This window comes from Vanessa tameamea, chromosome 29 (genome assembly GCF_037043105.1).
Source record: "Vanessa tameamea isolate UH-Manoa-2023 chromosome 29, ilVanTame1 primary haplotype, whole genome shotgun sequence".
In the NCBI taxonomy this organism is placed as follows: Eukaryota; Metazoa; Arthropoda; class Insecta; order Lepidoptera; family Nymphalidae; genus Vanessa; species Vanessa tameamea.
Window position 1 is genome coordinate 2,367,645 of NC_087337.1, and position 12,741 is coordinate 2,380,385.

General features: G+C 40.7%; 1 protein-coding gene across 1 annotated transcript in view; it reads right to left on the bottom strand.

Annotated features, from left to right (window-relative positions):
• The window catches only part of LOC113395275 (poly [ADP-ribose] polymerase tankyrase), a 48,376-nt gene that overhangs the window by 1,453 nt on the left and 34,182 nt on the right, over positions 1-12,741 (bottom strand). The window contains exons 12-22 of the mRNA XM_026632847.2: positions 10,261-10,329; positions 9,454-9,619; positions 6,052-6,197; positions 4,437-4,510; positions 3,960-4,192; positions 3,022-3,237; positions 2,795-2,907; positions 2,446-2,609; positions 1,792-1,973; positions 1,345-1,507; positions 854-980 (exon numbers count right to left, since the gene is read on the bottom strand). Coding sequence (XP_026488632.2) covers positions 854-980; positions 1,345-1,507; positions 1,792-1,973; positions 2,446-2,609; positions 2,795-2,907; positions 3,022-3,237; positions 3,960-4,192; positions 4,437-4,510; positions 6,052-6,197; positions 9,454-9,619; positions 10,261-10,329 — 1,653 coding nt within the window. The remainder of the gene's footprint in view (positions 1-853; positions 981-1,344; positions 1,508-1,791; positions 1,974-2,445; positions 2,610-2,794; positions 2,908-3,021; positions 3,238-3,959; positions 4,193-4,436; positions 4,511-6,051; positions 6,198-9,453; positions 9,620-10,260; positions 10,330-12,741) is intronic.

The window sequence follows — 12,741 nt, forward strand, 5'->3', positions numbered from 1 at the left end:
AATTTAATAGTTTACTGAATGTTGAATAGTAAATAATACAATTAAATAATTAATATAGCATAACTATGACTGTAACATAATAAAACATAATCAGCCTGTAAATTTCCCACTGCTGGGCTAAGGCCTACTCTCCCGTTGAGGAGAAGGTATGGAGCATATTCCACCACGCTGCTCCAATGCGGGTTGGTGGAATACACATGTGGCAGAATTTCGTTGAAATAAGACACATGCAGGTTTCCTCACGATGTTTTCCTTCACCGCCGAGCACGAGATGAATTATAAACAAATTAAGCACATGAAAATTCAGTGGTGCCTGCCTGGGTTTGAACCCGAAATCATCGGTTAAGATGCACGCGTTCTAACCACCGGGCCATCTCGGCTCGACTGTGACTATGACTAATCCTTTTACACGACCGAAGATCCAGGACTACTAGTAAGTATACCAGCTGTACAGCACGTTCTCAACGAGACATTATAAATAATATATAATCTTTCTCAACGAATGGGCTAATAAACTCTTCAGCTTTATAATTTACCAGCTACCCGTCCCTGCACACGAGTAAATAAAGTCTATAGACAACTTTTATATTAAAGTACGAACATAACAAAAAAATATTGTCTTTTTCCGGCTAAGAAAGTTTAAATTCTCGACTTTTCTCAACTATATCGTGTATGTATTATACATATAAATCTTCCTCTTGAATCACTCTGTTAATTGGTGAAAACTGCATTAAAATGCGTTGTTTAGTTTAAAAGATCCAAGCGTACAGACGAGAAGCGACTGCATGATGATCCAAATCCAGCTCGGAGCCTTCGTTTTTTGCTGCGGAAGAGTGATATTGTGCAAACCGACCTGTGGCACAGGTAGCAGCTCCGGTCCTTGTGCGCGGGACAGCCGGAGCCGCCGCCGAAGCCGTACACGTACTGGTTGCTCTTCGACGAGTGCTCCGCGAAGTAGATCCCGGCGCCGAACATGCCACCTCGAGTCAAACGTCAACATTTTTAAAAGCTGCTGGTCAATTGGGTATTTATTAAAGGCATCTCCCGTGATCGTGACACAAACAGTTCCTGGGTTTTCTGACGAGAAATACTTACCGTTCCATCGGATTATGACAGCGAGAAAATAGGCAGAACACCTCTGTTTGCGCACTCCACCTTGCGTATTGGCATATGTCATGTGTACAAGACCTAAGGTCTCAGCAGCTCGGTATATTATCATATATCTGCATGGACTGATGGCTAAGCGAGCCCTCAACCCCCCATTTGACTCAATAATTATAGGCATTACACGTCGCTATTTAGCTCGTCCTATGGCTAGCGAGGGCAGCCAGCGGCGCGACTCACCGATGTAGGCGTGGCGCTCGTCGAAGCCCTTCTGCACGATGGCGTTGATGAAGGGCGAGCCGTGGAACAGCATGCGCTCGTTGTGCGCGCCCGCCTCCTCGCTCACCTCGCGCCGCCGGTGCTGGTAGCGCTCCCACAGCCGACCGTTCACTATCTTCTGAATCTGGGGACGGAGCGGACATTATGAGCCGACGTGAGAAGAGACGGCAACAAACTCAGTCGATACTCTTTTTGAATATACAGTATATCAGTAAAGTACAATTAAATGTATATACATGTATCCTGCCTGGAAATCATCAAATACTAAGTCATTTTATCGAACTGGTGTGATGTGACGCGAAAGCGCTCTCATGAGCCTACTTAAAAGAATATTTTGATCGCTCATCATCGACGGGATCTTTAACATAAGTATCGACTGCGGCCACTGCGGCTCCCGGAGGGACTCACGCGGACGACGCGGTAGCGCGTGAAGTGCCCGCCGGCGTGGTCGCGGTGCGCGCGCACGGAGGCCTGCATCTCGCGCTCCAGCACCGCGTACTCGCCCTCCGCGCGCGCGCCGCCCTCCGCCTCCGCCGCGCCCTCGCCCTCCCCCGGCGTCACGTCCACCAGCGTCGTGCCGCCGTACCACTCTGTGCAAATGATTCGATGCTTTATTGCATACGTACTAAAAAAAATACGCGAGTTAAGTATAGGACCTTTTGAAATGGAACCGAAATTTATTGACCGAAAGTCCCGACTCACAGAACTCTAGGACCAATATTTACAATTTTCCTAGAGGTTAAAATACAGTCGAAAACAGGTACTACAGCTTGCTCACGCTCCGCTCACTTTGGACACTCAAGATTAAAAAACATTTAAACGTAATAAATACGTAAAGAAAGAAAAACCCGAGCACTCGTGTCAATACTCATCCAAGTCAACTGGACCGAACCGATAGAAAAATGAAGGAAGCGCACTGTACGCGTCAGCATATTTTATGTCTACTAGGTGAGACAGTTCCATTGCTAACTAAAATGTTAATAAAACTCGTTTCTACTACAAGGGACACAAAGTCGCTTATCGCTGAGGAGCGTGGTAGCTCTACCAACGCCGTGGCCTCACCCGAGTGCGCCTGCAGGCTGTGCCGGGCGGCCTTGATGAGGCGGTGGCGGTGTCCGTAGGCCGCCACGCCCACCGCGCGCAGGTCCTCGTGCGACATCTCCGACAGGATGTCCACCGTGATCTGCTCGCGCTCCAGCACCGGCGCCAGCGCCTCCAGCCCGATACTGGGGGCAGGCACACACGTAACTACCTCGTGACCGAGGGAGGAAACTACAGCCCAGAGGGTGTCCGCAACTTAGATTTAAAGTTCGCTTTAACAAATTTATTCTAGTTAAAAAAAAAAGTTGGACTAAGAACTTCTTCGATTTGCTTTCTTTACTAGACCTCAGATGTCGGTATATCGTCTCACCTGGTCAGGAAGGTGTGCAGAGATTCGGAAGTGGAAAGCGCGGAGGCTGGCCGGCCCGCCGCGTCCTCCAGGCTGCCTCGCGAGCCCTCCGACCAGTAGTTGCTCGGCATCACCTGTATAATTTGTGATTACGGAAAAGAGGTTGACGATATTCTAGGGACGAGAAGCTGCAGTTATTCCATCACACTATTTCACTGTGTGTGTGAGAAGGAAAGGGGTGTACTCACGGGCAGCGGGAGAGGCGCGGTGTCACCGCTGGGCAGGAGCACGGGCGCGGGGGGCGCGGGCGCGGGAGCCGGGGGCGCGGGGGCCAGGCCGTGCTCGCTGGGGGCCGTGCCCGTCATGGCGTCCTGTAGCAGCGAGCGCACGTCATCCGCACCCGACAGCTCCAGCGCCGTCTGCCCCTCCTGGTTCTTGAGGAATGGGTCCGCACCGTGCGCCAGCTGCCAGACAATAATATATTATTTTAGTGGTAATTATTCAAGGTCATTCTATTTGGTCATTGTGTGTAGTAAATATTATTTGTAAACTGCATGTTATTCTTATTTATTTATCTTTGCCGCCCGTCGCCGTCCACTGGTCTTTTCTTCTTCTTTTCTCTTATGATATAGGTAGGCCGACGAGCAAATGGGCCACCGGATGGTAAGTGATCACCAGCACCCATAGAAAATGCCGCTGTAAGAAATATTAACCATTCCTTACATCCCCAATTAGCCACCAACTAAAATCCCTTGTGCCTGTAGTTATACTACTGGACGAAAGCCTCCCCCATGGAACGCCAACCATCCTGATCTTGTGCAGCTCGCATTCATCCCGTACCTGCCGTCCCCACTTCCAAAGTTTCGATAATACTAGCTTCGTCGACGTTCAAATGGTATTTTTTTCGTAAATCCCTAGTGAATATCATAGATTAATCAAGCTCTCCAACTCGACCAATGATATCGCGTCAATTTGCTGTCAAATGCGGTTTATTTGGCTATTTTCCTGTTATGATGGAATGAATAGACAGAGTGGTATGACTGTTGGAGAAGAGTAACTACTAAGCTTAGCGGTTCTTCTCAGTGGAATATACATATGTACATAAAAAACCTTAAATTTTTCGTACTCGAATAAGGATGATGTTCTCCATTATTTATGATAAAACGATATCGACCAGGAAACTCACCAATAACGCGCATAATTGCGTCCTCGCTTTATGAGCAGCCTCGTGTAGAGGAGTAAAACCCCACCGGTCAGCTGCGTTGGGGGGTGTTCCGGCTCTCAGGAGCAACGCAGCTAATTCCACGTGACCGTACGACGCGGCGTTGTGAAGCGGCACTAGGCCCCCCTTGTCCCTGGCTGAGACTGCCGCCCCCGCTTCGAGTAGAGCTTCAGCGACCTCCAAGTTGTTGTAGCCGGCTAATGGAAAAAGTTTATATTGTGTTTAAAAGTTCATTGGTATTCTATAGGCTTGCCTCACCGGAAGCTTTCATTGAGAAATGTAAGCTTCACTGGACCACTACACCACGACCACCACACCCTTAAAATAGGTTACCACAAAACTTGGTATCGCTGTTCGGTGGTAGATGAGTAACTGGTACAGACCAGACGGGCTCGCGCAAAGCCCTACCGAATGGATCCGTGTATCAAGTAACGCACTGACCTGCAAGATGAAGTGGCGTCGAGTTCCTTCCGTGAGCGTCTCTGCAGTTGACATTCTGAGGAGTTATAAGTTTCCTGAAAAAAAAAACAACAATCGAAATTATATATTCAACTTTTTGACATTGACTTAGTCTGTGGAGATATAATATGCCTCTCGAGACGACCGACAGAAGGTGATAACTTAGACTATAGTAACCGTCATGCGAAGCTATAAATTTTGTAAACAAGTGTTCAGGAGTTCACAACATTTGGACCAACAAAAAAAATGAATTTGTTTAAGATTTAATAAATTATTAAGTGACAAATATTAATTAACATATATTATTTAAGAATAATTATTCGTCAGATTCAGATGTTTCCATTATTCAGATATTTCCATGTTCCTTAGATGTACTGGCTACTGGCTCCATTATACGTAATAACAAATAAAATTAACGCAACAATTACAACAACAATAAAAAAGTGATAACGCAACAATAACAAAATTAACAATAACAACCAGATCCGCGATATAGGCAAAGCAATGAAACAAACTCGTACGCATTCGAAACTCGAATGACGCGTTTATTTCAAAATGGCGTCCCGATAGTTTACAATCCCTGCGACGGACGCGTTCCGGTACCAAAAAACACAAACGATAGCGCTTTGCGTCGTTAAAATATGATCCGACTAAATTAAATAGGTTATTACTTTCATATAACCCGTCTATATTTCAAGTCGATTGAATATGGTCAATTTATTATTATCTCGCAGTATAAAATGTTTACTTAGTAAAAGATGTTTGTTTACATAATTTATAGCTTCTCGTGACGGGTACTATAATCTAATTTGAACTATTTAATACTGAAATTGTTTAAATTGAGAAAAGCTTAGGTAAGGAAAGGTTATTTATTGATAAAAACTTTTATTGATCATGAAATGTATTTTATTCTTAGTTACAATTCTTGAATACGTGTATTAGAATTTTGTGTATGTACATTATTGCGTAAGAGAAAGGGAAGCCAGACAGACGGGCGCCATAACGCGTTACGTAACGAAGCTCTTCTGTTATAGGAGGGTTCCTATGACAACTTGTTATACAGTTTTCTGTATTATTCAGTATGATTTTGTCTAAATTGTGACGAAGATTGTTGGGGATGTGTGAAAAATCGTGCCGGCAGCGAGTTTGGCTGGCGTGCGCGTCGTATGCCATACGAGTTATATGCATTACATGGAAGCTAGTTGATAAAAGAAGAGCCCAATTTAAGTTTTCGATGCTCTTCGTCAAACTTCGTTCTATAAGCAAAGTTCAAATTTGGGTATATGTGTACAGTAAATGGATGCCTGAATTAATTAAACGATCGCCTCGTTGATAGCTTATAAGACCCCAAATCCCGAGGTCCAGGGTTTGAAACCTGAGCCGAGATTGTAAAGTGTTATTGAATTTTTTTATGACAAGAAATTTTATGTAGCAACCCGGAGTCTTGAAGCTGACAGTGTTTACTTCAGGAAACACTTAAAGCCGTCGTCCCTGAACTCTTTTCGAACGGGTCGGATGTGCCGCCCCACCGGATTATGAGAGGTAGGGAAAATGAAGAGTGCCTGTGTGTGCATTAAAATATTTCCGGGGCACTCACTTGGCGCGCGCGAGGTCCCCGCGCTTGGCGGCGTCGAGCAGCGCGGCGTCCCCGCGCAGCGCGTCGGCCGTGTCGCCGTCGCCGGCGCGCACGAGCTGCAGCGGCGTCAGCCCGTCGCGGTTCCGCCGAGTGGGATCCGCGCCGTGCTGCAAAGTGTATCAGCGTGTTTACTCGACCGCGAACCCGCGCCCCCCACCCCCTCGCTGCCTTAATTTAAAAAATATATCAGAAAAAAATATTCATTATTCATTAAAATAGTACTTTTTGGATAATGACGCTTGGATTTAGACTTGGGTTTCCAGCACAGGCCTGGTTCAACAATAATTTTGAATACTAACATCATTGTAAATCTGTTTATTCAAAAGTGCAACTACGCGAGTTTCTTCTCACTGGAGGCTGCTCTCCGAATCGGTGGCAGAGTTGGAGTATTGACGATTCAAATTAAATCAAATCAAGTTTATTCAAGTAAATTTCACAACGAAGCGTTTTTGAATCGTCAATATTAAAATACTACCACCGTTTCGGAAAGCAGCCTCCAGCGAGAAGAAACGGCAAGAAACTCGCATAGTTGCTCTTTTCAAATAAACAGATTTACAATGCTGTTTTTTTACAATAATTACTGTCCTGTGATGGAACCCGAGCCTATATCCGGGCGTTTTTTTCTAAAAGTACTCTTTTAATGAATAATAAGACTTATTTATGAATTTAGTCTTAACAAACTTTTTAAATTTCGTAAATGGTAAATTGGTTACATTTCCCGGTATCTTATTATATATGCGTATACCGTTGCCCAAAAACGTTCTCTGTACCGTATGCAATGCAATGCAAACGGAAAGTAGAGGTTACAAGTTTATTCTTATTTCTTGTATTGAAAGTATGTGTATCAACTTTTATGGAACTTTTGTACATTCTTCTGTACAAACATTATATTATCATAAATATATTGTGAAGCAGCCGTTAGCTGCTATTTATGCTGTTTGACAAACTTGTTTAAATAACTTGGAATATTTTTTAACAAAATTGAGAAATTTATAATTACGATTATATTTCTTAAGTTCATATAGCTCATATAATTTATTTCGACTTATATAGACACCGGTAGTGGCCCAGTCTGAGAACTGTATTTGATCGTTTAGATAAAAAGATTTTAACTGAAATATTTTATTAAATTCGTTTTCAATTAATTTTAAAAGTGAATTATATAAAAAGTTGGGATCGTTTGAGCTAAAATTCAAATTTCGAAGGTTACATTGTATAGCGTTATTGAAGGTAATTAAGCCTTTTAAATTAATTGGGCTACAAGTGATTTTCCGTTTCTTTTGTTTATCTTTTATACCTATTGACACCATTTGGCCACAGTGATCCGATGTTAGGTTTGACAAGATTTCCTTATTAACGGCCTCACGATTACAAAACACGTTGTCTATACAGGTTGCGGAAGTAGCTGATATTCTTGTAGGTTCAGAGAACACTTTATTTAGATTAAATGACTGAAATAAATTTATGAACCTTGTACTTATGGCAGATTGCACTAAAATATCAATGTTAAAATCTCCACAAATAACAACATTCTTTCGCCCAGTACAAACACGCTCAAGGGCATCCAGCACACATTCAAATAAGTTAAAATCTGATTGTGGAGGTCGGTACACGCACATTGCTATAGCATGCTCGAGTTCCACACATGACAATTCAATAGTGCGCTCTATGGTAAGATCCACAATGGCTTTTCGGTCTTTACGGTTTATTTTCTGCTTTTGATGTATATTAATGATCCTCCATGTTTAGCTGATTTTCTAAAGAACGCACTTGACAATTTATAATTGTTAATACTAGGTAGTAGTTGATGTAACAAGATCCAATGTTCCGTTACACAAAATATGTCAATATTGAAGTACGTTAGTGAGCCGAGATGGCCCAGTGGTTAGAACTCGTGCATCTTAACCGATGATTTCGGGTTCAAACCCAGGCAAGCACCACTGAATTTTCATGTGCTTAATTTGTGTTTATAATTCATCTCGTGCTCGGCGGTGAAGGAAAACATCGTGAGGAAACCTGCATGTGTCTAATTTCAACGAAATTCAGCCACATGTGTAATCCGCCAACCCGCATTGGAGCAGCGTGGTGGAATATGCTCCAAACCTTCTCCTCAAAGGGAGAGGAGGCCTTTAGCCCAGCAGTGGGAAATTTACAGGCTGCTAATGCTAAAAAAAAAAATGAAGTACTTTAAAAATCATTTTCTTTGCTGGATAAGCTCTGTATATTCTGATGTACAATATTAATAATATATTTACAGTGCCTATCCGTTGTCGTATTACATAGTTTTTTAATTTATTATTGTTAGTAGCACAACTACTAATCAACGGTGTAATATTTTTTTAAATTGTAGTATCTACAATCGGATCTAATATATTATGAGCTAACAATGTATCTGTATGACGTTTACATTTAAGTGGCAGGTAAATTGTATCCTTCGTCAGCTTAAAATTAAATACAAATTTATTGATGTCAAAATTAATAAATATGTCACTATGACGGCATGTCCTGCTGTGTAGTAATCGGTTTAAATTATAAATATATTTATTTTGTGCTTCCGTTAGAAATTTGTATATAAAAATAAACACTTGTTTATTTTCTGTGACTGCTTATTGACTTAGTATTACGTGATTGTCACTGAACTTTGATGTCATTAAAACCGGATGTACTTTGTACATCAATTTTTTTTAAACCTGCCCCCGACATTATACATAAGATTTATATAACGCCATGGAAATATCTAAACTAAAATTATAAAGCGGTTAATCTTGTTCGTTTGTAGGTAGTAGGTAGGTTTGTAGGTATGTTTTACTGGTAGAAAATTACATAATTCATAAGCGCTATATGATATACATTATAATAATATCATATAAGAGCCGGGATGGCCCAGTGGTTAGATCGCGTGCATCTTAAACACAGCACTGAATTTTCATGTGCTTAATTTGTGTTCAAAATTCATCTCGTGCTCGGCGGTGAAGGAAAACATCGTAACAAAACCTGCATGTGTCTAATTTCAACGAAATTCTGCCACATGTGTATTCCTCCAACCCGCATTGGAGCAGCGTGGTGGAATATGCTCCAAACCTTCTCCTCAAAGGGAGAAGAGGCCTTAGCCCAGCAGTGGGAAATTTACAGGCTGTTAATATATAACATATAATTTCCTTTATTACAAAACGAAGAAGCGTTAGTCAGTAAATTTTAAGAGATACATTTCTAAAAATAATTGTTTTCGTATAAGAATAATAGACCATTTTGTACCCGAAGTATATTTGTAGTTAGCCACAAAGCTTAAATGCGGACTTTAAGCTAGTAAAAGGGGTTCAGAGCAGGCGCAGACGCAGCCGCGCATCAAAGAAGATCACTCACCTTCAATAGTAGCCGTACAATATCTGCTTTACCCTTGGCTGCAGCTTCATGCAGAGGCGTGAAGCGCCACAGGTCCGCTGCGTTGACACCAGCCCCTGCCGAGACCAGCAGCTCCGTGACCTCGAAATGGCCGTAAGAGCACGCGTTGTGGAGGGGGACCAGACCTCTGAGGGGAGGATGAGCAAATCAAACCATTGTTGCAAATTCAATTTCCTTCATTCATTAGATCGCCAATCCGCCATCAACCTTAGAAACAAAGACGTACATCCCTTGTGTCTGTAATTACACAGGCACACGCACCGTTCGAACGGGAACACAACAATACGATTGCTGATTGGCGGTGGAATATCTGATGGGGTACCTACACAGGCAGGCATGCACGAAAACCAACCAGCAATCCGTTTCTCCAAGACAAGCAACTCTTACTTACTAACTAGTCAAAATAAAAACTATCACCGGTTTGAAACGAAAGGACGACACTTTTTTTTTTTTTTTGTTGCCTAATAAAATAAACGAACGCTGATATATAGTTGATAAAAAACTAAACTTAGTATATATAGGTCGCAGGTTCAAATCAAGTTGAGTTATTCATGTGCATGTATGAATATTTATAACACAATTACAAAACCTTGCTCGTATACGGGACGAAACTTTGCCAGAATAAATGACAATGACAGTTCTCGACTGAAGGAGCGTTAGCAAAAAAGTTCTGAACGATAATAACTGTTGTGCCGTTTGCCGACGTTACCACGCGTATCTCAATTACAAAAGGACGAGGTTCAGTGTGATGAGTGAAAGGGAACTCACCCCTTATCTTTAGCGTGGACGTCGGCCCCCCTCTGTAAAAGTAGCTGAGCCAGGGGTAGTCTGTTATATCTGCAAAAAAAAAATTAATGTACATAATCAAAATATACTTTATTCAAGTAGGCTTTCACAAGAACTTTTGAAACGTCATGTAACAAACTGTTTAAAGTAAATCTACCATCGGTTCAGAACCTACATTCTACCGAGAAGAACCGGCAGGAAACTCAGTAGTTGCTCTTTTTCAACATAAAAAATACAGTCATGTATTTCATATATTATATAACAATGCTCTCTCTCAAATAGTAAATTGGTTTAGTGTTAATAATTTAATGTTAAATAGTAAAAAGGCAAAATGTATTAAATTCACTACTCCCAATGTAAGATGTGTCAAAACAAGTGTGCTTTTAAACGAGGAAGCATTAGATGTTTTAGAATCAACAGAGTTCCTTGGAATGACAATAGACTCTAAGCTCCGATGGGGCCCCCATATAAATAAATTGGCGAATAGACTCAGCTCTGCAGCCCATGCGGTAAAAAAAATTAGACTTTTGACTGATGTGGATACGGCTCGCCTAGTGTATTTCAGTTATTTCCTCAGTATAATGTCGTATGGCATCCTACTCTGGGTAATGCAGCTGACATTAATACCATTTTTGTATTGCAGAAGAGGGCTATTCGTGCAATTTATAACCTGGCCCCAAAAGATTCGTTAAGAGGTAAATTTAAAGAAATTAAAATAATGACTGTCGCTTCTCAATTTGTTTTTGATAATGTTATGTATGTACGCAAAAACATAAATGATTTTCCCAGAAATTGTGACGTACATTCTATTAATACTAGGAACAAGAATAAACTTGTTACTCCAAGTAACCGGTTACACAGGGTTAGTAACTCTTTTTTGGGGCAATGTATACTTTTTTACAACATGATCCCAGAAAACGTTCAAAATTATTCAATTGTAAAATTTAAAAGAATCTTTAAAGAGCGTTTGTGTGCTAAAGGATATTACAACACTAATGACTTTTTAGTTGACTGCACACTTTGGGATTGAAATGATCGCCTCCAGGCTGTTTCAAATAGCTAAAATATAATTATTGTACATGTAACATGGAAAAAAAATATCCCGTTGAGTTTCTTTCGCCGGTTCTTCTCAGGCCCTAGGTGTTAATTTCCGAACCGGTGGTAGATTTTTGACTGTCAATAAGCAAGTGTAAACACTTCTATATTGAATAAAGACTTCTAACTTTGACTTTGACTCATTATATATTATATATAAACTATATATTAAATTCATATATAATTTTTTTGGTGGGAGAGCTTTGTGCAAGCCCGTCTGGGTTGGTACAACCCACTCATCAGATATTCTACCGCCAAACTGGAATACTTAGTATTGCTGTGTTCCGGCATGAAGGGTGAGTGAGCCAGTGTAACTACAATCACAAAGGACATAACATCTTAGCTCCCAAGGTTGATGGCGTATTGGTATAATATAAGGAATGGGCGGTGGTGACCACTTACCATCAGGTGGCCCATTTTTCCGGCCGCATACCTATTACATAAAAAAACTAGCAACAGATAAGTACAATAAGGGTCTATATACAAACTTTAAGATTCAAGAACAAAGATAAAATAAATAATCTTTTTTTTTTTGCGGCTAGGAGAAGTTAAAATCTCGGCTTTCCTCTACTATGATATGCATATATTATATCATATCATATAGATCTTCCTCTTGAATCACTCTGTTCATTGATGAAAACCGCTTTAAAATGCGTTGCCTAGTTTAAAAGATCCAAGAGTAAGATCGGAAGCGACTTTGTTTTACATCATGTAGAGATAGGTTTAGACAAAACAGTTTAGTATCTTTTCTTCTTCGGTTTGTCAAACAATTTTAAATATAAGATTTTAAATTAACATGGTTATTTTTATTACTAACAGTATTTAAAACGGGATATTTACCATGTTTTTTATTTTTATTTGGTGGAACTCGATATTTCGACATTATCTACGAATGTCTTGTTGTTGTTAATGTCATTTTAAATATTATTTTTGTCCAGGGAGCCACTGATGAGCTTTATAATATAACAGAAACATTTTAAAAATAAGATTAAATCTAAAAAAAAATTTCGAAACGCATTCATGTACGTTTCAAATGTACGTAAACTTGCTATCGGAACTTCGGAAGTAAAATTAAAATGGACGTAAGTATGGCTACTTGTATTATTACAAATTAATCTAACTCGATTAAAATTCGTATATTTTTATTCAACAGAGAAGCATCACACTTGCATATTCGTTGTTCAAAATACGATTCGGATGAAGATGAAGCACCTTAGACGTGAGAAGAACCGGTGAAAGAAAATCAGCGAGATTTTTTCTCAGTAATAAGTAATTATACACCAGCTCACAGCAGAAATATTTGTCTTATTTGAGATCGTTGACTTTTTTTGTGTTGACGGTTTTACAAAAAAGGGGGGGAAGTATTCG